The 26,347-nt window shown below is 33.9% G+C and overlaps 1 protein-coding gene and 1 long non-coding RNA gene across 2 annotated transcripts; one reads left to right on the top strand and one right to left on the bottom strand.

Annotated features, from left to right (window-relative positions):
- Nucleotides 1-727: 727 nt before the first annotated feature.
- LOC108481345 (putative wall-associated receptor kinase-like 16) lies at nucleotides 728-26,017 on the top strand. Its single transcript, XM_053027505.1, has 7 exons — nucleotides 728-1,749; nucleotides 2,188-2,316; nucleotides 3,129-3,916; nucleotides 20,222-20,491; nucleotides 25,259-25,351; nucleotides 25,720-25,739; nucleotides 25,879-26,017. Exons 1-7 carry the CDS (start codon nucleotides 897-899, stop codon nucleotides 26,015-26,017), a joined length of 2,292 nt encoding a protein of 763 aa, XP_052883465.1. The 5' UTR covers nucleotides 728-896.
- LOC128293307 (uncharacterized) lies at nucleotides 15,867-17,154 on the bottom strand. Its single transcript, XR_008283479.1, has 2 exons — nucleotides 17,030-17,154; nucleotides 15,867-16,110 (listed from the first exon to the last, which is right to left on the bottom strand). It is a non-coding gene; the product is annotated as an uncharacterized LOC128293307 (long non-coding RNA).
- Nucleotides 26,018-26,347: the final 330 nt, after the last annotated feature.

Here is a 26,347-nt window from a genome sequence, read left to right on the forward strand (position 1 = left end):
TTAAATAAAAAAATTTAAAAATATAATAAATCAAATATATTTAAAAATATTAAAATAAATATTAAAATAAATAAAAATAATACTAAAACAATTCTTAAAACAATACACAAATTAACAATATAATAAAAAATAGTTATATTAAAAATTTAAAATAATTAAAAATAAAATAAAAAATTATATATTAATATATAATTCGGGCCGGGCCGGGCCGGGCCGGGCCAAAAAACTCTTACCCGAGGCCCGGCCCGTTTTTTAAACGGGCCTCGTTTTTTTGCCCAAGCCCATTTTTCGGGCCTATATTTTTACCCAAACCCTCCCATTTTTCGGGCGGGCCTTCGGGCCGGGCCGGGCCGCCCAGCCCATGATCAGCTCTACTCCCGAAACATTTTATCTCAAACACAAAAGCTAAAAATATATATATAATTTTGCATTTGGGTTCAAAAGCATTTTTTACTCTTAAAAATTATATCTCCAAAAGTGCTACTGTATAAAAGGAATAAATGCCAGACATTGCCTCCAAAAGCATGCAAAGAAATGGAGGCAATCAAGCCACACTAACTTAAGATTAATAATAATATTATGATAAATAATTTTCGAGCGATTGTGAATTAAGTTGGGCTAAAATAATTGTTGAGTAGATGCTCAAAAAGTGTATTAACACCGACAAAAGTTTTAGAGATGAGTCAGCACATCAATGAAGACTAAGGTGTAGAATGGCTTTGAATTTTCAAACGAGTATTCTACACCTTCCTATGAGTTACGCTAACACACTTCCCATTTAACGTGTCTTTTGATCTTAAAAAATGAAAAACCTTCCCAATAAATTAGAAACTAATATCTAGGTGTTGTCCATTAATATTTCATCTTAGAAATTAAAAACCGGGAAAAAAAAGGAAATGGGTTTGGGTTATAAGTTTGAGGAGCTTGGTTTCAAGTTAACAATTATAGCAACTTTAGTGGCAGCTGAAGCAAAACCTGGATGTGAAAGCAAGTGCGGGAATGTCAGCATTCCTTATCCTTTTGGAGCAGGCAATGGTTGCAACATCAACAACAACTTTTTCATTCGTTGTAACAAGACTTTCAACCCTCCAAAAGCATTTTTATCCACCACTGATATTGAAGTTCTCTACATCTCTCTAGATGGCTATTTGCGCGTCCAAAATTGGGTAGGTTATGACTGTTATAGTTCATCAGGACGGGGTTCATATTTTGAGACATGGATTGCGCACTCACCATTCCCAATATCTAATACCAGAAACAAGTTCACAGCCATTGGTTGTGACACCTACGCTTTCGTTGCGGGTTCTAAGGGACCGGCGTCTCCCACCGCATGTGTAACGTATTGTAACAACCTGACCCATGCGATAAATGGATCTTGCTCCGGCCTCGGTTGCTGCCAGGCAGCTATCCCTAAAGGAATGAGGAGTTATAAGCTAAGTTTTGACAGCTTTTGGAAACATTCAAAAGTATTAAACTTCAATCCTTGCAGTTATGGATTTGTTGTGGAAGATGGAGCCTATAACTTTTCTGTTTTACATCTTTCCGACACTAACTTCAGTAAAAGGAAATTCCCAATTATTCTTGATTGGGCAATTGGGAACCGAAGTTGCGCGGAAGCTGGAATGAATCCACAAAATTATGCCTGCAAGCGAAATAGTATTTGTATAAATGGAGAAAATGGCAATGGATACTGGTGCAAATGTCCTGATGGTTTTCAAGGCAACCCATACCTCTCCCACGGTTGTCAAGGTAAATAGATTTTAATTTCCTCATTGCAAATTCAATTCGGTTAATTTAATGAAAAATAATATTTGTTGAACTATCAATTAATAATAAAATGATATATTAGATAAATAATATTAATTTTATTAAACATAATTAAATATTGATTATAATTATTTTGTTTTTCTTTCAGATTTTAAGTTTTGAGTTTTATATTTTAGGTTTTGAATTTTAAATTTAGAGTTTTAAATTTTTTATATTTATTTATGTTTAACTATTATTAATTAATATTTATTTTTAAAAATGAAGTTATTTATATTTACTTTTCAAATTCTTCAATTTTTGGTTTTACACAAAATGATGATATGTTATGTTATTATTAATTAATAGTGGCTCCTTTTAATTAATTATACATTAATTTTGAATTAGGTATATTAAAATTTTTAAATGTTGGAAAATTTGCAGCTACTGGTGGAGTTTATAATTTTTCATGCTCGGAGGGGTTTAGGGTTCTTAACTTGTCATCAACCTTTGCTTGCTTTCCTAAATTTATCCCACACCATCGAAGTTTCCCCACTCTGGTTGTTGCACTAGGTTAGTAAATTCAATAAACTGCTACTTACTTTCACATCTTTTGTTTTTAACATCATCCGTGATGCAAACATTCTTATATTTTGATTTTGATTTTATTTTGATTTTATTTTCATCTTATTTATTTTAAGATCTTTATTTATTTTAATGTTCACGTGATGTCTGATATTAACAATTCTAATTAGTTTGTTTTGTCATTCCCATTTTGGATTGAAGAACATATTGGAACTATAGTCTATAGATTTGCTAACAATGGATTATTTTAAAGTTTTGTAGATGATATCCAAAAGTTTATATCTTAAATTAAAATTCTAAATTTAAATCTTCAACCTTAAATCCTATTTCTTTAAAATTCATAAATATAATAAATTAAATTATAAAATTACATAAAATTATAATTTTGATTTAATCTTGAGCATCTGTAAAATTAAAGTAAATTAATCTAATCATTTTTTTTATAAAGAATATAATTGTTCGTTCATAAAATAAGCAAACATAAAATAATGTGTTAGAAATCATAGAAACAACAATAAAATAAATATTTCACATATATAATTTCACAAAATCAAAGCTCATATAACACTTTCCTAGATTTATAAGTAGTTAATTATTTAATCTTATATTAATGCCTTTAATGGTACGTAGATTCATTTTATTTCACCTTCACCTCTATTTTGCTTCAAAACTCACATTTTATATCATTGATTTTAATTTCCAAGTTAAACCATATATCCAATTTCATGCCCACCATCTTACCCTACATGCAAATAATCTCGACAATGAATTATGACATTATTCATATTCATCACATGCAGGTATTTGCTTAAGTATAGGGCTCTTGTTTCTAGTTGTTGCGATTTGGTGGCTTTATAAGAAATTAGAGCGAAGAAAGAACATTAAACAGAAGGGAAAATTCTTTAAAAAAAATGGTGGGTTATTGTTTCAGAAAAAGTTATCTTCAAATGAAGGTGGTTTGAATAAAGCTAAACTCTTCAGTTCCGAAGAATTGGAAACTGCTACTGATCAATATAATAAGAATAGAATCCTAGGCAGAGGAGCCCAAGGCATAGTTTACAAAGGAATGTTGCATGACGGGAGAATAGTTGCAATAAAGAAGTCCAAGATAGTAAACCAAGGGTGTCTTGAACAATTTATCAATGAGATCGTTATTCTTTCTCAAATTGATCATAAAAATGTTGTCAAACTATTAGGTTGTTGCTTGGAGACTGAAGTCCCCCTCCTTGTCTATGAATTCATCCCTAATGGAACCCTTTCCCATTTCATCCATGACCAAAATGCAGAGTACCCAAGATCTTGGGATATGCGATTACGCATTGCAACGGAAGTTGCAAGTGCGGTTTCATACTTACATTCATCTGCATCAGTCCCCATTTATCACCGAGTCATCAAGTCTAGCAACATACTACTAGATGAAAAATTTCGGGCAAAAGTATCAGATTTTGGAACATCTAGATTAGTAGGTATTGATCAAACTCACTTAACTACTCAAGTGCAAGGCACTTTTGGGTACTTAGATCCTGAATACTTCCAGTCAAGTCAATTCACTGAAAAAAGTGATGTTTACAGTTTTGGAGTGGTTCTTGTCACTACAGGAAAACAGACTTTTAGCGGCGCTTTTTTTAGCCTTTAGCGGCGCTTCTAGGCGCCACTAAAACTTTTAGCGGCGCTTAAAACACCGCAAAAACGCTGCTATATGTAACATACAAAATTTGTGGCGTTTATTGAAAAAAACGCCGCTAAAGGTCAAGGCTTTTAGCGCTTTTTGGGAAAAGCGCTAAAGGTCAAGGCTTTTTAGCGGCGTTTGTGAAAAGCGCCGCTAAACGTCAAGGTTTTTTAGCGGCGTTTGTGGAAAAAGCGCCGCTAAAGGTCAAGGCTTTTAGCGGCGTTTGTGGTAAAGCGCCGTAAGCGTCAAGACTTTTAGCGGTGCTTTTTTTACAACGCCGCTAAATTTGGCGATTTGTAGTATTTTTTTCACCAATATCCAACCCTTCCCGCATTAAAATCCAACCAAATACAACAAATATAATATAAAATGCAGCCAAAAACAACAAATTTAACATAAAAATACAACCAAAAATATTAATTCTAAATGATATATGATATAATTAATAATAAAGTATAATTTAAAATATTTTTACAATAATGTTAAACGTGACAAAACTTAAAACATTCTTACAATAAGAAAACTAATGTCTAAGGCAGTGACTTTTGCGATTGTTGAAACATATGCATCATCTCTTTGAAGCAGTATGGAGGTCATCGTACTTTTGCTCGTTACGCTACCATCGCTCGTGCCTCTGCCTCTCTCTCATTGCAGCTTTGCCTCCCTCTCTCTGTCTCTGCTCTAAGTTGTTCTTTGGAGTTCTTCATATTTTTGTTAAACCTCGGCAATTTGCTCAAGCGTGTTCGTTTGCATCCGAGCTATCTGGTCTCTTAACCTCTGAACTTCAGCTTGAGCTCGACTTCCGGAAGGCATGTATTGCTGGGAGCCGGATCCAAAATATTGGGTCGGGGTAACACCAGATCCTTGAAATTGAACCCGACCGTACCTTTCAGGACCCAAAACTTCAGTGATAATTCTGTTATCAATGTTCTCAAGATTAACAGAACTATCACTCGAAGCAATCGCTTCATATTCCGCCTTCTTCTCCTTTAGTTTCTCCTAAAAAATCAATTAAAGAGTTAGAAACGAAATATATAATAAAAAGAAATGCAACATAACTTAACATTTTTTAAAACTACTAATGATGAATTGAATTAAACAATTATAATTAAAGATTATAAATATTTAAAATAAATCAAATATTATTAAGTGAATATACCATAATTTCTCCGACTTGGATGTCATAGGAGATCCATCTTTCTTCCTATCGTAATCTCAAAAAGTCAAGGCGTCCAACTTTTGTCCGGATTTGACTTCCTACAATATAGTAGTAAGAATATTATTTAATAACGAAAGTTATTAATATTTGAAAGAATTAATAAATTCATAATACCTCGGCCTCATTCTGAAGCAAAACTTCTAACCTCGCTGGTAATGCGTGAATTTTGTTTTTGCTCACTGCTTGTTCCAACTCACTCACGGTCCTACATAATAAAATTATTATTACGTATATAGTAAACACTATATATAAGAGTTTGAAAATACGCAATACCTCTCATTTCTTTGAATTCCAAAATCTAACCGCATCTTCCCATTGATACCTCAGCATTCCTGGCGGAACATTTCTCGATTTTTCCTCGAGGCTTATGTCTTTCTTAAAATATTGTTTCTTTAAAGTGCTTTTATTGTCTCTCCATCTTTTACCTAATGCCTTCTTGATATAATCATCGGAGACTTCTAAAGCAAATCTCTCCTAAAAAACATAAGTTTAGAATGTAAATATAAATGAAACTTAAACCAAAGTATTATAAATTGCATTCACATTTTGTTACCTTAATATTAGCGAGAGCTCGGTTTTTGTTGCTATCGGGCATGTGATGCCATGATTAAGTAGTTGATGGGCAACATATTTGCATTTCGTGCTAAAATGCCCAAATAGCTCGCTAAAAGTCGAGCTTCAGATCCAACAGTGACCATGAGTATTTCTACTTACTTTAACACGTTCGACGGGATCTAAGTCGTATAAATCTCTAAGTAGCGTCGTCCTCGAACTCTGCGTCCCACCACTTTCAAATGAAAAATGATATACTATTATTATAGTAAAATTGACAAATAATTCAATAATAAAAGTCAACACATGTAAAATGAACATAATATTACTTTGAAATTCTTCAGCTCATCGTGTCTCGGCACATTCAAGATCCAACAATTGTCTGCTGTTCACTATTTCTTTCTTACGAATTTGGAGTATTCGGACAATAATTAAATCTCGTACTCTTCTTCTACGCATTTTTCCCGCAATACACATAAAATAATTAAAGTTTTAGTAACAAATTACAACAATAGTAGTACATATAAAATAGTTAAATTATATAACATGACAAAGATTAAAATTATAATATTACATATAATTAAAAATTGTAAAATCTTACTACATCATTATTCAGTAAATATCTTCATCCACATCATGTCGAACCCATTGATGTTGTGTATTAGTACTAGGATATTTTCATCTAAGTTTTGTTCGGAAAAGGTAATGTTTACGATCTTTCGACGATGTCATCTCTACTTCCATTACCCATGTCAAACAAGTCTCTAGGGTGTTCCGGAGTACAACATACCAACCCTCATCGTTGGATCTTTCGAATAAAAACTTGTTTCACTTGAGAGGAAAATACATATGGTTCGTCCATCAATTGTTGTCCAGTGTGAATCAAGCGAGAGAAATTCACCATTGTAAAACCAAATTGATCTTTTTAATTCCTCGGCAAGATTAACATCGCCCATCACACCAAATAAGATAACTTTCCATCGCCATAGTAATCCAACTCAATAATGTCGGTAAGAAGTCCGTAATACTCCACATTACCCTCAACCGGATTACTATCCCTAGCACTAGCATAACTTGTAATTGAAGAATTAACAACAACTCCATAATTTTGAGTTCTCCTCATTCTCTCGCGATACTTTGTATGAAATCTGTATCCATTGATGAGGAAGGCACTATATCTTTTTATTACTCTGTTCGGACCTTGGGAAAGCCAATTAACTTCGTCATTGACGTCCTTCCCACTCCAAACCTATTGAATCGAAAGTAAATTAAATAATTAAAAATGTATTATGTAAAAACATTCTTATTTGATTAACTAAATTTCGCGATTATATGTAACTTATTAACTTTAGTTATATACCATTTGACTTAACCATTCATGAAAAGATTCTGTGAATAACTTATTAATCTCTCGATGTTGTAATCTTCGAGAGCGTGCACGAGATCTCAAAATTTGTTTGTACTCACTATATTAAAAACAAGTTCGTTTAATTGGTTAGAAGATAAACAAATCAAAACGACGAATATGTAAGACAATTTTTTAACTTACTTGCGCAACGGTTCAATTGAATCGTGGTTAAAAAGTACATATCGATGTGCCTGTATCCACGATATATCATCTAATTCTACAATTTCAACTTTGCCGATTGGTTCTCCATAACTTTGAAATAAATAAGTTTCGGCCAAGTCATTATCATTGAGCCCAGCATTTCTACTTGGTCTATTCAATCGTGTTTCACATCTTCTAAATATCTAGAACGAAGGTCATGCACTCTTACGCCAAGTAGCCTTCAAAGAATTGATCCTTCGGATAACGCTTATTACGACAATATGACTTCAATTTGCTTAGGAACCTAAACACAATATACAATATTTATCAAAAGCTGTAACTAAATGTATAGAGGTTTAGGGTTGAATACTTGAGAAATAAATTAGCACCTTTCTATAGGATACATCTATCGATAAAAAACCGGTCCACCAAGGATTGCTTCGTGAGGGAGATGGATTACCAAGTGCACCATAATAGTGAAGAAGGAAGGTGGAAAGATCTTCTCTAAATTGCATAAAGTCAAAGCCGCTCGATCTTGTACTTTCTCAAGTTCTTCGACATTCAAAACTTTGCCACAGATAGCTTTCATTATATTGGATAGTTCAATTATACAGGACGTTACATTTTTTGACATACAGCACCGTAAAGCAATTGGGAGTAAATCTTGCATCAAGATGTGGTAATCATGTGATTTTAATGAATATAATCTTCTATCTTTGAAACTCACACATCGAGATATATTTGACGATACGCATCTCGGGACCTTTATATCCTTCAACACCATGCGAAAACTTCTTTCTCTTTCTTTGACATTGAAAAAATAGAAAGCGGAACCGATATTTCCCATTCTAAGTACTTGAGGATGAAGATCACGTCGGATTCTTATGTCAACTAAATCAAGTCGGCTCTGAAGATTGTCTTTTGATTTTCCATCGACATTTAAAATTGTCCCAATTATGTTCTCGCAGACATTCTTCTCAATATGCATGACATCAAGATTGTGGCGTAAAATGTTGTGCTCCCAATAAGGCAACTAAAAAAAAATACTCCTTTTCTTCCACAACTCCGCCTCATTAGGATCATCATCTTCGTCAGATTCATCATCAGATTCATCCCTCGATCTTCTCCTTGTTTGCGTGATAGGTGGTTGATTCATCTTCCCGTAACTAAAGTTGATATCTTTTAACATAAACAAGATTTCAGATCCAACGGTGCCGCTTCAGAGCTCCTCCGAACTCTTGATGACTGGTCAAATAGAGTCCTCTGAAATCTAAATTTATGATTTTCATCTAACCACCGATGATGGCCCATGTAAGAGAACTTCTTCCTATTATACAACCACTTCGAACAAGTTTGCACAGCACAACAAGGACAGGCATAACGTCCTTTAGTACTTCAACCCGATAAATTAGCATAAGCCGGGAAATCATTAATTGTCCACAATAAAGCTGCACGTAAATTAAAGTTCTCCTTTCTTAATACATCATATGTCTCAACACCCGACCATAATTGTTTTAACTCTTCAATAAGTGGCTGCAAATAGATGTCAATATCATTTCCGGGACCTTTCTCTCCAGGGATAATCATTGATAAAATAAATGAAGATTGCTTCATGCAAATCCATGGAGGCAAATTGTAAGGAACAAGCACTACGGGGCCAAATCTTGTCTGAAGTACTCATGATTTTAAATGGATTAAAGCCATCACCGCTAGCCCAAGCCTCACATTCTGAGGATCGCTTGCAAAGCTTGGAAATTTACTGTCAAATGATTTCCAAGCTAAAGAATCCGCAGGATGTCTTAATAATCCATCATCGGTCCGTTGACCATTATGCCACGTCATAGATTCCGCTGTCTTTGAGGACATGAAAAGCCTTTGAAGTCTTGGTATCAGGGGAAAATATCGCAAGACCTTGACTGGCTTCTTTCTTAACTGTGCCCCACCTTCATCCGTATTCACATCTTCTTTATTACTATTCATCCAACGAGACTTACCGCAAACATGATAAGATTGTTGGTTTTTTTTATCACTCCAGTACAACATGCAGTCATTTGGCAACTATGAATTTTATCGTACCCAAGGCCCAAATCTTTTATTAGTCTCTTCATGTCTTGACAAGACTGGGGAATTTTTGCAAACGGAAACATCTCTCTTAGAAACTCTAGCAGATTGTAAAAGAGTTTCGGTCCACCTCCCAAACATTTTAAATGAAATAGACGAATGCGAAGGACAATTTGAATATTTTGATCCTTGTAAAGTTCTTCATTCATTTCATTAAGTAAATTGTAGAACTTAGCCGCTTCTTCATTTGGCTCCTCATTAGGTGCACTTGTTCCGTTTCAAAAAAACATTTCCACCAAACAATCCTCGATATAATAAAGTCGTGGAAACGATTGCTCACCATGACTACGCATATTAAATGCATCCCAAACATATCTTCCATGTCATCTTGTCTAACATATCGATGGTAATCGATGTCGGGATAAGTCGGATTAATCGTTGAAGAAGTTCTACTAGATGTACACTCTCCATGGAAAATCCATTTTTATACCCCGAATAAAGCCATCAACAATTAGATGTTCGTGAGACAACTTCACGAAAATGCCGAGAGATGTTGCCACACTTCTTACATGGGCAAAGAATCATATTCTCTTGGCTTGCATTTTGAAATGCAAAATTTAGAAAAGTTTGCACTCCATTTTGATAGGCATTGCTTACCCTTGACAATTTCATCCAACTCCTATCCATTTTGTAGTTCTTGAAATCTAAAGTTGACAACATATTACAGTTACTTAAATGTTCTCAATTGATTTAAATCATATCATTATACTAAATATCAAGTCTCTAATGGGTATAAACTAGTTTAGGCAAGTTGCGGATTTTCACTATAGATTTATGTATTATGTAAGTTAAGTAAATTTCGTAAACTAGTTATGTATGATATGATATATATTTAAGTATTATGTAAGTTATGTAATTTATGATATGATATATATTTATGTAAATTATATATTTATCTAAGTTATATAAGTTATGTAAGTTATGTAAATTATGATATAAAATATATTTAAGTATTATGTAAGTTATGTAAGTTATATATTTATCTAAGTTATCTAAGTTATATAAGTTATGTATGTTATATAAGTTATGTAAGTTATGTATGTTATATAAGTTATGTAAGTTATATATGTTATATAAGTTATGTAAATTATGATATCAAATATATTTATGTATTATGTAAGTTTTTTATTTCACGATGTGGAAAATCACATGGATAATACATATCAAATATCAAGTATCTACAGGTAAGTAGCGGGATTAAATAATATTTAATTAAATAATATTTATAAAAACTATTTTAATTAAATAATATACATGTCGTTCGTTTTTATTTGACAAATCACATGTGCGATTAAAATAGTCCACACTTAATTTAATTTATGTTTTACAAGTCGTCTTTTCTTAAGTACATATTAAATCTTTGTGTGGACATCTGTATTTAGCTTAAAAGCTATGATTTAGCTTGAATAAAAAGTTTAACTTAAATGGTAAAACAGACGATAATATTTGTAATAAAATGGAGAATAATATTTGTGATAAAACAGACGAGAATATTTCAATAATAATTTAAATTTAAGTTAAAAACTATATAAAATATTTTATTAAATATTTGTATATTAGATGGGACATATTAAATTGAAACATTTGAATTTTTGAAGATTCATCATACGTGGCGTTGTTACACCTAGGAGGATCCATTATATCTTGCACTCGATATAAGGCAACTTTATCAGGTTTCCAAATTTATATACTTTGAATCTTTAAAATATTTAAAATAAGGTTGGAGAGAAGGTCAGCTATTGTTGTAATTTTGATAAAAAGTAGTTATAACTTTTAAAGAAATTTAAAAATATTAAATATTAAAATAAAACATTATTAATATAAAAATAGTAATTTGAATAAAATAATATCAAAAAGAATCGTAGTTTAATTTTTATAAGTAAATTGGAAATAAATTAAGGTTATATAAATATTCAATAGTAAATGAGCTCGATAGAACTTTTTCAAGTCTTTTTGAATTTTGAAGATTCATCATACGTGGCGTTGTTACACCTAGGAGGATCCATTATATCTTGCACTCGATATAAGGCAACTTTGTCGGGTTTCCACCTATATACTTTGAATCTTTAAAATATTTAAAATAAGGTTGGAGAGAAGGTCACTATTGTTGTAATTTTAATGGACAAGCAAGCTACACGGTAATAAAATTAATTCATACCTCTTCATACTTAAGTTGAATCAAATAATAATTAAGTTGAACCAAATAATTAAGTTGAACCAAATATTTAAAATTAATTTGGAAACAAAATAGTTCTACTCCAAATGAACTAGCAATTAAATCTTTACAAAATCGCAACCCCAAAATATTAATTTTTCCAAAATCATCATGATAAAACTATTATTGATTAGAATTTTGAAATAAAGCCTACCTTAATAAAACGCACTTTGGTCTACTCCACTCTCACCAAAGAAATGTAGGTGGAGTCAAAAAGTAATATTTGTTAAGTAATTTAAAGTGAAAATGCATAGAAATAAGGAAAAATTTTAGCAACGAAACTTGTATGCGTTACCTAGAACAAATGCCAATGGTCATGGTGTATTTAGTTGCACCAAATATTAATTCAGTGCTCGATAGTACCTAGAACAGATGTAAGATTATAAGAGTAGCACCAAATATATTTCAGTTTAAGAAAAATATAAACTCTACCTATATCAGTTTTGCAAGTGCCCACTTGTACCAGGATCAAAGACACTGCCAATGAAGCTATACACCTCAAGCAAAATATGGCAAAACGCACGATAAACACAAAAGTTGGATAGAAACATGAAAAGCAGACCAAAAGAACATCTAAAAACAAAATGGAATCACCAATAGTATGTAAACATGAAAATGCACACTTTAAACAAACCAACTTTGCATCTGCAGAATCATACTCCACAAAACTCATAAACATTAACTTCTCCTAACGAATACCAACTTTATGTTTACAGAGGCCTTGATCAAAACTAACATAATCATTGATTTATAACTTATCTAATAAGAATCCTGAATATGCGAGAAAGTACTGAGCATTTAATTTAAAGAGAACCATGTATTCAAGGAAAAGAGCCGAAAATGATCAATGTATGCAAAACCCGGTCTATATTTCAAAACTGGAGTAAAGCTTTCATCTAGTACCAAATACATACATATATAGAGACACAAACACACAGCATACATCTTCCATTACCTAAATCACATTGCAAAATAAAAGATAAGTAAGCTTCTACATGATTCATACTAGATTGCTAATCCTAGTAGAAAAATGTATGATTCAGTTTCTAGAGATGTTGAATCTTTCATCATAAACATAAAAAACATAAAAGGAAAAACATGTTGAAAGAAACATAAATGTTAGGGAAGACAATGTTTACCTTGATTGAATTGGAAATGTTTTCTTGAGGTTTATTTGGAGATGCTTGGGATTGATCTCTAATAATGTCGAGACTTCCCTACTCATTGCATTTGAAGAATGAAGTCTGCTTTACGTGGACAAAACAATCAAATGAGTTCTAAAATAAACAATATTTAATGATTGGTATAATATTAATTATATTTGCTAATAACGGTGGGAATAAACAAATAAAATGATAAAAAAATAGAAGCTACAAGAATTACTAAAAATAAAGCTACGTCAACAATGGTATCATGAGAACGAAAATTAAAAATCCGAATTAAGTAAAAAACAGAGAAAAATAAAAGAGAGACAAATAAGGGACAAAGGGCTGGTTTTGTTGGAATAACAAAGTTGCGAATTTTCCACTAAAATCATAGTTAAAATTCTAGGAAAGACAAGTAAGTAACAGTCACCCTAATGAAGACCATTGTGAGGAGAAATAGGACCAAGCTCAATACCATTAAAAGACAAGAAGTTACATTGTATACATATTATCATTGCAATTTGGTATAAATATTTCCTATTATCCCAAAGAATGCTAACTATCACACCCGATATTAACATTAACCACAACAAAATTTTTCTACTCCGCTCAAGCTCATGCTCTCTTCTTGTCGACTTATCCTCAATGCAATTAGAGCGAGGAACGTAAAACCTAAGGAAACAGACTATTGTTGCTCCAAAGAATTTAAAAGTGTCCATATATTTGGGATCATAGTAGATCCAATAAGCTTAATCAGGGAACGTAAAATCTGGGCTCATCCTTGGAGCCTCTATCTTCCCCTCAATAAGCTTAATGAATGCAACAGCAAAGCAAACCACAACGAAAACAACAGCGAGAGCTACTGAAGCAACCAAGTCATGCTCAATGAATCAATCCTATCTAACACGCAAAGTGGAGCAAGAAAACAACCATAACAACCAAAACCAATAACTTCCTATGATCCCAAAAACATGTCCTAACCACTTATCGAAAACCCCAATATGACGAACCGAACTAGACATAACATCACCCATAATAATCAAATAAACTATCGGGACACTGCATTGTTGACAATTATGCAAATCTCGAGACAAAACCCTAGCAGTTCTCCCTATTGCAATTTGCACAACTTCCCCATAAGATCTAGCTTTACAAGAAACTGCAAACCTAATCAACATCTCGACACTAATTTCAGACAAAATCCCAACCAGGTTTATCCAAAAAATTCCCTAAAACAAGCCCTAGAACCTTCATAGTAGCAGCTAAAGGCATGATTCCAGCACCAATAATTGTGGTGGTTAAGTTAAAAACAGCACTAGATACACCAGACCCGGTATTGGGTTTACTTAAAACAAGGGTATAACAATCCAGATCAAACCCATTTCAAACCATTTCAAACCAAAAAAAAAAAGGCAAGTAATACATGAAAAAACAAACAAACAAAAGCACACAAGGAAAATAAAACAAAACAAAACATTGCTCACCAAGTACGAAAGTTGAGTTGCTTTAACACGCAAAAACTGAAGGATTAGATTAATTGGTTTAAACCATAGTTGAACTAAATTCAGTGTTCTATAAGGTGACTTTTGGTTTAAGTAATATTTTCGAATTCAATAGGCTGACCTTACCGCCAGTTCTTCTGTAGCACCCCAAACCCAGCCCAGAAGTTATGGCCGGATCCGACATGCCACATCAAAAACGTAAAAAAAAAATTCATTCTAAGTCCAGAAAATCGTACTTGATGTTCAAAAGATTAATTCATTAAGGGTTAAGGTGAATGGAAGTCATGCACCGGGTAAGAAACCGGAAAGAGGTGGTGAGTCCATCGGATCGCTATACCAAGCTCCTTCGGATCCAATCCTGACATGCATACCGCCATTGCCACACCTTAACGTCATGGATATTTCTAGGAAACCGATTTGATTAAGTCATTTTTAGGAAAAGTGATTAATTTTGGAAAATACTTTCATTGCGGAAGCTTTGCTTGTTATCGTGTTATTTTGAAATCAACTGTTGTTTTTGAAAACTCGCCCTAAAGCTATCCAATTTCAACAGTTAAAATAAGTATTACCTATCTTAGTAATACATATTAAAAACCATCAAAAATAAATAAGCGGCCTTATTACATTTAAAAGCCCAAAACCTCAAACGTAATTAAAAGGATGTCCAGTTCACCAGAAGAAAATCAAACTTTCAGAGCGGGTGGCCACTCCGAATTCCCTCACGACTCCAAGCCCACTATGGTTGGGGATTTCTGCGTGGATGAAAATAAAAGGGTGAGTTTGGGGAAACTCGATTGTGTAAGGAAAACCCATTCAAAGTCCAAGTCACTCAAGCCCATTGGGCCTAAGCCCATTCAAGTAACAGTGGTCTTGGGCGAGCCCTTTTCAGATTACAATAAACGGGCCTTAGCCCTTATTCAGATAATGAAGATGGCCCATAGGCCCATTTCAAAATACATGCAACATCAATAACATATGCAAGCCCATTTGGGTAATAAAGTGATCTTGGGCCAAAGCCCTTTTGATTACAATAAACTGGGCCTTAGCCCTTATTCAGATAATGATATGGCCCATAGGCCCATTTCAAAATACATGCAACATCAAGAAACATATGCAAGCCCATTTGGGAGACTACTCAACCCACCAACCACTACACTCCACCGCACCAGCCATACACTCCATGTGGGGAATAGCTCAACCCACCCATTTAACACTCCACGATTCTGTACCTTGCTTTGCTCGATTATCGATAAATTGAGGCAAAGCCTTGATGACGTGGACAAGCCACTTTCAGACTTCCTCCGTCAATATCCCATCCCATGCATCAGATAATAACAACATGGCATGCATAAATAACAACGATCAAACATGCATTTAGGTCAATTTAACCCTAGGGGTATTTGATAATTTATCTACTAGGGTAAAACGTAAATTTTCCACTTTTAAAGGTATTTCAGTAATTTATCTATTTTAGGGTTTTTCATGCATATTCCTACTTTTCACGTACTAACAGAATCACGTACCGAGAGTTCTTACCGAATTGGGCCTGTTGGCCCATCATTCCAATTTTGGCCCATTAAGCCCAAAAATATCGAGGGCATAGAAATCGTGCACTTTGCAGTCCAAACATTGCAGCTTACCAAAAACATTAATCGATTTACCTCACGAGCATTCGCACACTCGCAAATCTACAAAATACCAGTTTTCGGCATTTCGACTTTTCGGCTTTTGCCGATCTAGACTAAGAAAGAGGGTGTTAGTTACACACCTGTTTGCGACGATATGCTGACGAGATCCACACACGAACCGCCTACAATTGGATTACTAACACGTTAATCTAACTATTCAAATACGAACTACGTATTAATACCTTACAATATTCGGCCAACCACACCTACAGATCATAGTAAGCTTATAAGAAATCAATAAGCAACCCATTAACAAATTTTTGTCAATGTTTACCACATAATCATAATTTCACTGCAAGCTGTCTTCCTGAGCAACAGTCACTAAATCATTTATAACTGGAGCTACGAAACTCCAAATCAAGTTTCGTTAATTTTCCCTGAAAATAGACTCATATATCTTCTATCCATAAAATTTTCAGAATTTTTGGTTTATCCAATCAATACCAGAGTTTTCTCAAAGTTTCCCATGTTTCACTGTTTGACTAATCTGACCACTCTTCATTACGAATCAAATTTCTCATTGTACAGAATTCAAAATATGTTCTTGTTTATTTCATTAGAAACTAGACTCAATAAGCTTTAATTACATAATTTATTCAGCTTCTAATTCATCTCCCACAATTTATGGTGATTTTCCAAAGTCACGTTACTGCTGCTGTCCCAAGCAGATTTATTACCAAATCACTCTTTCATACACCTATCTTGCATGCATGTTATTTAAACATGTATATCACCAATCAATCATCACATATCTATGATTTTTACTTAAGCATAATCTCCATTTCATCATTTTAAAGCACCACATGTTAGCTGATTTTTCCCTTTAACATCTAAGGCACATGCATGCTCATTTGTTTGGCTCAACTTCACCTATCTTCCATTTTTCATCAAAAGAACATGAAACAACAACCATTTCCTTCATTTTAATTCATGACTAAATGCTCACAACACAACTAAAAATCAAAATATACTTCAAGAGTTAAGGTAGAATCAAGAAGAACTCATGAACCTCAAAATAGAAGCAAGGTACCAAGAACTTACCTTCAATTTTCCTCCTCCTAATGACCGAATACTCAAGAGCTTTCTCCTCTCCTTTCTCTTCTCTAACTTTTAGCTATGATGAACAAAGATGGACAAAACTTTGTTCTTTTCACCCCTTTTCTTTTAATAAAACTTCATATTTCATCCATTTAATTCTTTAATACAAAAGACATGATATTCTTATCATGAAACATTTACCTAACCCATTATCATGAAACATTTACCTAACCCATTATCATGGAACATTTACCTAACCTATTATCATGAAACATTTACCTAACCCATTATCATGGAACATTTACCTAACCTATTATCAATTTGTATCAATTTGTACCATAAATTATGGATATCAAGTGTACATTTTGTCTACAACAACATGATGGTTGGCCACTTCATGTAAAATGGGAGGTTTGTCATGCAAATCCTCCTATTTTGCACTCCTATTTATTTGGCCACTTCAATTTAGCCTATAGCATTTTCAAACATTTTCACATAGGTCCTATTTCATAATTTCACTCCCTTTTTCTTATGGAACAAAAATTAACTAAAATTACCGGGTTCTATCTTAAGCTTGGGCCTTCTAGAGGCCCACTAACATAATTAAACCTATGCCAACATTCACAGGATTCCCGAAAATTGGGGCGTTACATCTTCATTGACGATATTTTAAGGAAAGAAAATAATTACTGTTGAAGCTTCAAGGACCCAACGAATAAAGTGAAAGAAAAAAGCGATATGGCTTAGCAGTTACCAGAAAGTTTGGGATCGATCGGTGAATAGTTGATGTATGAAGAGTTGGCTCTTCCGCTCGTTCGATTTAAATCGAGTGAGAGAGAAGTGCTTTGCTACTTTTTCATAACATTCAGAAATTGAACTTTGTACAAATCAACTCAGAAATTGAACTTTGTACGAATCAACTAACCTTGATTTATCGATAAAATGAATCGATAGGGCTTTCTTCTTGTATGTTTTTCAGTTGATGATCATTGGGCTAAAACCCTAAATATGAAGCATATCACTTTGATTTAGAGGAAAGGGAAAATAATTAGGGATTTTGGGGATAGGGGAACAGATTAAGGGAAAAAAAGGGGACTTGGGAAAAATGTTAGGGATTTCGGGTTTGGGGAATTAGGGGATGATTTGGGGAAAAAGAAAGAGGGGTTTTCTGTTTTAGGGATTTAAGGAAGGAAGAGATGAAATGGGGGAAAATTACTTAGCAAAAATCGAAACTGATTTCGGGTAAAGGGCTTAAACCATAGGAGAGAAAAAACGACGCCGTTTCAAATAAGGAAATTTTGTGGCGTTTTCAGAAACGCGCCGCTAATGAGCCCTTTTGCGGCGTTTTCAGTAAAGCGCCACTAACGCCCTTTTATCTACACTACAAAACGACGCTGTTCTAATACGAGTTGTGGCGTTTATATTAAAAACGCCGCTAAAGCCGCTACTATTCATAGGAAACGATGCCGTTTTACTCTAATGTATATTGAAGTTTTGTGGCATTTTCTAAAAAAACGCCGCTATTTCCTATATTTTGTGGCGTTTTATGTATAAACGCCGCTAATACGTGAATATTTTATAAAAATTGATCAAAATTTTAAACTATATATATTTAGAATTTCTTTTAAATTATATCTAAATAATATTCTTGTGATGTACAAAATATATATTTCAATCTTCAATATATTAGGTTTAGTACAAATTTGCAAGAATTTCATAAAATTCTAAATATTGGTTCGATCTTCAATAATAATATACCTTAAACTTTACACCTCAAAATATAAACTTACACTCTAATTAAACCCTAACTATAGTTAAAATTTTATTTTGATTTAATACACATTTTAAAATACATATTATGTATGCATATAAATTAATTAAATAAAAACATGATGCTATTTATTATATCAAAATTAATTAAATATTTTACAAGATCTAGATTAAATAACAGTTCATGTACACAATTGCACACTAAACCACTTTTCATATATATATTTATATATTTTTAAAATAATAATTTATATATATTTATCTTATATACATTTAAATCCAAAATTATACTATAAATTTAAAACCCTAAACTTCAGACTCTAAACCCTAAACCTTGGACCACAAACACAAAACCCCTAACCCCAAACGTTAAACCCCAAAACCATTCGGTAACCCTAAACCAACCATAACTCCTAGACCATAAAGCCCAAACTATAAAGTGTACTTTAAAACTGTTAACCTAAACCATAATATTCATATATAGACATATTTTTTGGAATTGTGTGGCCAATGTTAGTGTAGTACAAATTAAAACACACATGTATATATATTTATATTCTTATATTAAATAATATGATTATATACAAAATAGCTTGAATCTTAGTAAAATCCAAATGTTCTTGAGTTAATTTCTAGCTAGCTAATAGTATCATTTCCTTAAACCCTTAACCTAAACTTACACCTAAATATATATTATAAACTTAATATATATTACAAGTTTAATATATATATATATAACAAGGGACAAAAGTAATTCAAATAGAATCTTAATGCTTACCAAAACTCTAAAATAAATTAATTTTTTTATCATTAATCATAACCTCTAATCCCTAATAGCATAACCCTAAAACATATATATGTACCTATTATTTAAAATAATAATTTATATTTATCTTATTTAGATTTATATTATAAAAAATTCAAAATACACAAGTTAAGTAGTTTACCATATTTACCTCTAAATTCCAAACTCTAAATCTCAAATCCTAAACTCTAGGCCCTAAACACTAAACCATAACCCATAAAATAAATTACTTTTTTGCGGCGTTTTTGCAAAAGCGCCGCTAAAACCTATACCTATAGCGGCGTTTTTGCAAAAGCGCCTCTAAAACATCTACCTATAGCGACGTTTTTGCAAAAACGCCGCTAAAACCTCACCTATAGCAGCGTTTTTAAAGAAGCGCCGCTAAAAACCTCGACCTATAGCGGCGTTTTTCCAAAAGCGCCGCTATTGTTCAGTTTTTAGCGGAGTTTGGGCCAAAAATGCCGCTATTGCCCAGTTTTTAGCTGCGTTTTGAGATCAAAACGCCGCTATTGCTCTGTTTTTTGCGGCGTTTTATTGCAAACGCCGCTAATGTAAAATATTTGCGGCGTTTTTTGTTCAAACGGCACTAAAAACGCCGCTAAAGCCCTATTTTCCTGTAGTGTGTCGAGCTCTTAACAGCACAAAAGGCAGTCTCAACATTCGGATCACAAGAAACTAGGGGATTAGTCTCCTATTTTATGTCGTCGATGGAAGAAAACCGTTTGCTGGAAATTGTTGATGGTGAAATTTTGAAGGATGGTGAAAGAGATAAACTAGTTGTAGTTGCTCACCTTGCAAAAAGATGTTTGAACTTAGATGGGAGGCTCAGACCAACAATGAAAGAAGTGACCATGGAACTTGAGAGAATTAGAACTTCACAAGGTGATTGCATCGCCACTCAACCAAAAAAAGTTAAGTTCGTTGCGACAAAATCAACTGAGAAAGGCGATTTTGCTTCATCCTTAACTGGATGTTACATGAATTGTGGCATTACATCAACACCAAAACCAAATGTTTATCCACTTATGTTCCATACAGTTTGACTAAAAGAGTTATTTCTTATTCTACAAGTTTATACTCAATTATTGGCGATGACGATACTTAGTTTTAACTATTAATACATTATCTCTTCTAAAATTAAATAAAACTATGTTTTAGAAAATTTGTGCTTTTAATGATAATAATAAAGTAAAACTAGATCAAATATCAGTGTTACTTTACTTTATATATATTTCAAAAGAACAACTGTTGTCAAGAACAGTTATGTTTGCTTATTTCATGCTTTCTTTAAACTTTATAAAAATTTTAAAATTTTGTTTTTGTTTTTGTTTTTTATATATTTTTCTTGTATGGTGCTTGAAATATGTTAGCATTGGAATTATTGTTTGTCGATATTGAATGATGTATTGTTGAGTTTTGAGCATGTCAATTTCAATTTATGTTAGATAATTTGTAGCACCCCAAACCCGGCCCAGAAGTTATGGCCGGATCCGGCATGCCACATCAAAAACATAAAAAAAAAATTCCATTCTAAGTCTAGAAAATCGTACTTGATGTTCAAAAGATTAATTCATTAAAAGTTAAAGTGAATGGAAGCTGTGCACCAGGTAGGAAACCGGAAAAGAGGTGGTGAGTCCATCGGACTGCTTAAGTACCAAGCTCCCTTCGGATCCAATCCTAGACATGCATATCGCCATTGCCACACCTTAACGTCATGGATATTTCTAGGAAACCGATTTGATTAAGTCATTTTTAGGAAAAGTGATTAATTTTGGAAAATACTTTCATTGCGGAAGCTTTGCTTGTTGTCGTGTTATTTTGAAATCAATTGTTGTTTTTGAAAACGCGCCCTAAAGCTATCCAATTTCAACAGTTAAAATAAGTATTACCTATCTTAGTAATACATATTAAAACCATAAAAATAATTAAGCGGCCTTATTACATTTAAAACCTAAAACTTCAAACGTAAATAAAAGGATGTCCAGTTCACGGAAGAAAATCAAACTTTCGAGCGGGTGGCCACTCAATTCCCTCACGACTCCAAGCCCACTATGGTTGGGGATTTCTGCGTGGATGAAAATAAAAGGGGTGAGTTTGAGGAAACTCGATGTGTAAGGAAAACCATTCAAAGCCCAAGTCACTCAAGCCCATTGGGCCTAAGCCCATTCAGGTAATAGTGGTACTGGGCCAGAGCCCTTTCAGATTACAATAAAGCGGGCCTTAGCCCTTATTCAGATAATAGTATGGCCCATAGGCCCATTTCAAAATACATGCAACATCAAGTAAACATATGCAAGCCCATTTGGGTAATAGTGGTCTTGGGCGAGCCCTTTTCAGATTACAATAAAGCGGGCTTTAGCCCTTATTCAGATAATGATATGGCCCATAGGCCCATTTCAAAATACATGCAACATTAATAACATATGCAATCCCATTTGGGAGACTACTCAACCCACTAACCATTACACTCCACCCGTACCAGCCATACACTCCATGTGGGAATAGCTCAACCCACCCAAATTTAACACTCCACATTCTTGACCTTGCTTTGCTCGATTATCAATAAATTGAGGCAAAGCCTCCAATACGTGGACAAGCCACTTTCAGACTTCCTCTGTCAATATCCCATCCCATGCATCGATAATAACAACATGGCATGTAGTAAATAACAACGATCAAACATGCATTTAGGTCAATTTAACTCTAGGGTATTTGGTAATTTATCTACTAGGGGTAAAGCGTAAATTTTCCACTTTTAAAGGTATTTCATAATTTATCTATTTTAGGGTTTTTCATGCATATTCCTACTTTTCACGTACTAACGAATCACGTCATCGAGTGTTCTTACGAATTGGGCCCATTGGCCCATATTCCAATTTTGGCCCGTTAAGCCCAAAAATATCGAGGGCACGTAAATCATGCACTTTGCGGTCAAATTTTGCGGTTTACCAAAAACATTAATCGATTTACCTCACGGCGTTCGCTTTTCGCAAATCTACAAAATACGGTTTTGACATTTCACTTTTTCGACTTTTGCCGATCCGGACTAAGAAAGAGGGTGTTAGTTACACACTGCTTGCGACGATATCTTGACGAGATCCACACACGAAGCGCCTACAATTTGATTACTAACACGTTAATCTAACTATTCAAATCGAACTACGATTAACCCCTTACAATATTCGACCAACCATACCTACAGATCATAGTAAGCTTATAAGAAATCAATAAGCAACTCATTAACAAATTTTTGTCAATGTTTACCACATAATCATAATTTCACCGCAAGTTTGTCTTCCTAAGCAACAATCACTAAATTATTTATAACTGGAGCTACGAAACTCCAAATCAAGTGCCATTAATTTTCCATGAAAATAGACTCATATATCTTCTATCCATAAAATTTTCAGAATTTTTGGTATGGCCAATCAATACCGATTTTTCTCAAAGTTTCGCATGTTTCCTTTGTTTGACTAATCGACCACTCTTCATTGAAATTTCTCATTGTACAGAATTCAAAATATGTTCTCGTTTATTTCATTTGAAACTAGACTCAACAACTTTAATTACGTAATTTATTTAGCTTCTAATTCATCTCCCACAATTTATGGTGATTTTCCAAAGTCACGTTCTTCTTCTTTGTCCCAAGCGATTTATTACCAAATTCACTCTTTCACACATAACTTGCATGCTTGTTATTTAATCATGTATATCACCAATCAATCATCACATATCTATGATTTTACTTAAGTATAATCTCCATTTCATCATTTTAAAGCACAACATGTTAGCTGATTTTTCCCTTTAACATCAAAGGCACATGCATGCTCATTTGTTTGCCTCAACTTCACCTATCTTCCATTTTTTCATCAAAAGAACATGAAACAACAACCATTTCCTTCATTTTAATTCATGACTAAATGCTCACAACACAACTAAAAACCAAAATATGCTTCAAGAGTTAAGGTAGAATCAAGAAGAACTCATGAACCTCAAAATAGAAGCAAGGTACCAAGAACTTACATTCAATTTTCCTCCTCCTAATGACCGAATACTCAAGAGCTTTCTCCTCTCCTTTCTCTTCTCTAACTTTCAGCTATGATGAACAAAGATGGACAAAACTTTGTTCTTTTCACCCTGATAATACTCTAAAATGACGTGTTTTTATATATTAATCATGTGTTTATTTTGAGCTTGAGCCTACTAATTTGAGCTCTTTATGTCTTTTTATCTTTTAGGGACTAAATTGGAGGCGAAAAGTCAATTCCAGGGAAAAAGCGTCAATTCGGAGATTAAATGGGCCAATATGCAACTTGGGACAAATTTGGTGCCAAAAGTGCGAACATGGAAGGCACAAGGACTTAAAAGCAAATAGAAGATATTTTATTTTGGAAGACTCTATTTTATTTTATTCTATTAGGATAATTAATATTAAGATAATTATTAGGATTATTCAAATTTAGGATTTTATTTTAATTATCTTTGTTTATCTTTACTTAAATGTATTTATCTTTTTAGAATTTAAGTTCAATTAGACTATCTCCTAGCACTATAAATAGGGGTGAAGTGACTTTATTTGGGAGGATCTTTTTCAGTAAACACTCTCCCCAAAAGTCTTTTGTTCTTTCATATTTCTTTTCAATAAAATTTCTTTTCCATATTTTTATTTATTTTCTTTCCCACAATTATCATGAGCCACTAAAACCCTTCTAGCCAAAAGTTGTCAATATTTCCCCAAAAAGGTTCTTGAGGCCTAGAATCCGTACTTAGCCTTCTCGCCAAGTATTCATCGTTTCTCACTTTTCTGGTGGCGCTTAGTCCATGGCCCTTAAGTAAGCTTTTCAGCATATGCAAAGGCGGCCGCTTTGTATGTTTTGGAAGGATTGCATAGTCACTCGTTAACTTCTCGTCGAGGTTGGCGAGCCAAAGAGACAAAATGGCGTGGGATTTGCCATTGAGAAGCGTTGATCTAGCATAGATTCTTGGCTAGAGTCGGTTCCCTAAAAATCGTAAGTCTAATCTTTGGAGCTGGTGGTCGTGGCGTCCTCTTCCACTATAAGCGGCTTACTCGATTCGAGAAGGATCATCCGAAAGCCAAGGATTGAGCCCAAGGCGGAATAAGACAACCGGAGGCTGGAACTTTCCCATAAGAATTTCTTTTCACTTAAAACTCTTTTTATTATTTTTATTATTTTCGTAATCATAATTTCAGTAAACTTTAAAATCTGTTTTAATTTTATTTTCGCTTCCAAAATCAATTCTTAAAATCTATTTTTTTATTTTTTCGAGAACGCAGGTTTTCTTGGGCACAATTCATCCGAGATTTGAGAAACAAGCATTCAGATAATCCGGTCCCCGAGGATTCGACCCTACTTTCCCTTTACTATTCTTTTCTATTTTATTATTTTACAGGAATAGGTTATTTTGGTGCTCTCAACGACCGCATCAAATTTTGGTGCCGTTGCCGGGGATCGGCAACATACTAATCTTGTTTTTCTTTGTTTTCTATGACCAGATCTGCTCCAGGTACTCTTGCGTTCGACTCAGAAATCGAAAAGACTGCGAAAGCTAATCAAAAGGAAACAAAACTAAGGAAAAAGTAGTCAGTGGTGGTTGGAACTCAAAGCAATCCACCGCCAGAAATTAGAATCTACGACGAAGTAGAGTCTAGGGTTAACGAAAACCCTACTCAAACGTTAGAAAGTAAAGAAGAAGAAGTTGATTCCCCTGAAGAAGTGCTGAACACTAGGGTTGACGAAAACCCTAATTTAACACCTCAACTTATGGCTCAGACAATTCGGCAACTGGCCGAAGCGCCGACAGAACAACCGCCACTATGCATCGCATATCCTACTATGGATACTGATTTTGAATTAAAGTCAAGCTTGATTCAGCTACTGCCAACTTTTCGTGGGTTACAAAATGAAAACCCCCACAAGCATTTAAAAGAATTTCATATGGTTTGTTTGAATATGAAACCTCAGGGGGTAACTGAGGATCAAATTAAATTGCGCGCTTTCCCTTTTTCCCTAACAGATTCAGCCAGGGAATGGTTATTTTATTTACCTCCTGGATCCATTACAACTTAGGCTGATCTATCTCGTTTATTCCTTAACAGTGTTTTCCTGCATCACGAAAGTGAGTTAAGAAGAGAAATCGTGGGCATAAGGAAAAAAGACGCAGAGACTCTATCGACTATTGGGAGCGATTTAAGAAGTTGTGCAAGTTGCCCACAACACAATTATATGAACGATCTTTGCTCCATACTTTTATGAAGGCTTGAAACCCATGAAGATGAATATGGTAGATGCATGCGAGTGGAGGCGTTAGTCAACATGACTCCACAACAAGCAAGGGACTTAATCTCCACAATGGCTGCAAATTCCCAGCAATTTCGAGTCAATCTGAACCCCTAGAAGGGTTCACCACTAAGTAATTCTACCATTGAAGATAGACTTGATAGACTTACTAATATTGTGAATTCCTTGTTACGAAAAATCAAAACCAGCCAGAGTATGTGGAATATGTGCTACACCGAACATACGATCGATCGTGCCCTAGTCTGTGTGACGATTCTATGGCCCATTTAGATGCTGTGGAAAATTTTCCTGGGCCACCACAAAGACGATACACCCTTACGCCAATACCTACAACCCAGGATGGAGGGACGACCCTAATTTTAGTTATGGGGCTAATCCACGATATAACCAGCCATACCAAAATCGAGCCCCACAACAGTCGCAAGA

This window comes from Gossypium arboreum, chromosome 5 (genome assembly GCF_025698485.1).
Source record: "Gossypium arboreum isolate Shixiya-1 chromosome 5, ASM2569848v2, whole genome shotgun sequence".
NCBI classification, from domain to species: domain Eukaryota; kingdom Viridiplantae; phylum Streptophyta; class Magnoliopsida; order Malvales; family Malvaceae; genus Gossypium; species Gossypium arboreum.

Bases quoted from the DNA above. Each gene is read 5' to 3' on its own strand.
- LOC108481345 (XM_053027505.1), top strand. From the start codon at position 897: ATGGGTTTGGGTTATAAGTTTGAGGAGCTTGGTTTCAAGTTAACAATT. The intron at 1,750-2,187 runs GTAAATAGATTT...GAAAATTTGCAG, and splicing joins CCTCTCCCACGGTTGTCAAG to CTACTGGTGGAGTTTATAAT. The intron at 25,740-25,878 runs GTGAGTTAAGAA...ACTTTTATGAAG, and splicing joins TGTTTTCCTGCATCACGAAA to GCTTGAAACCCATGAAGATG.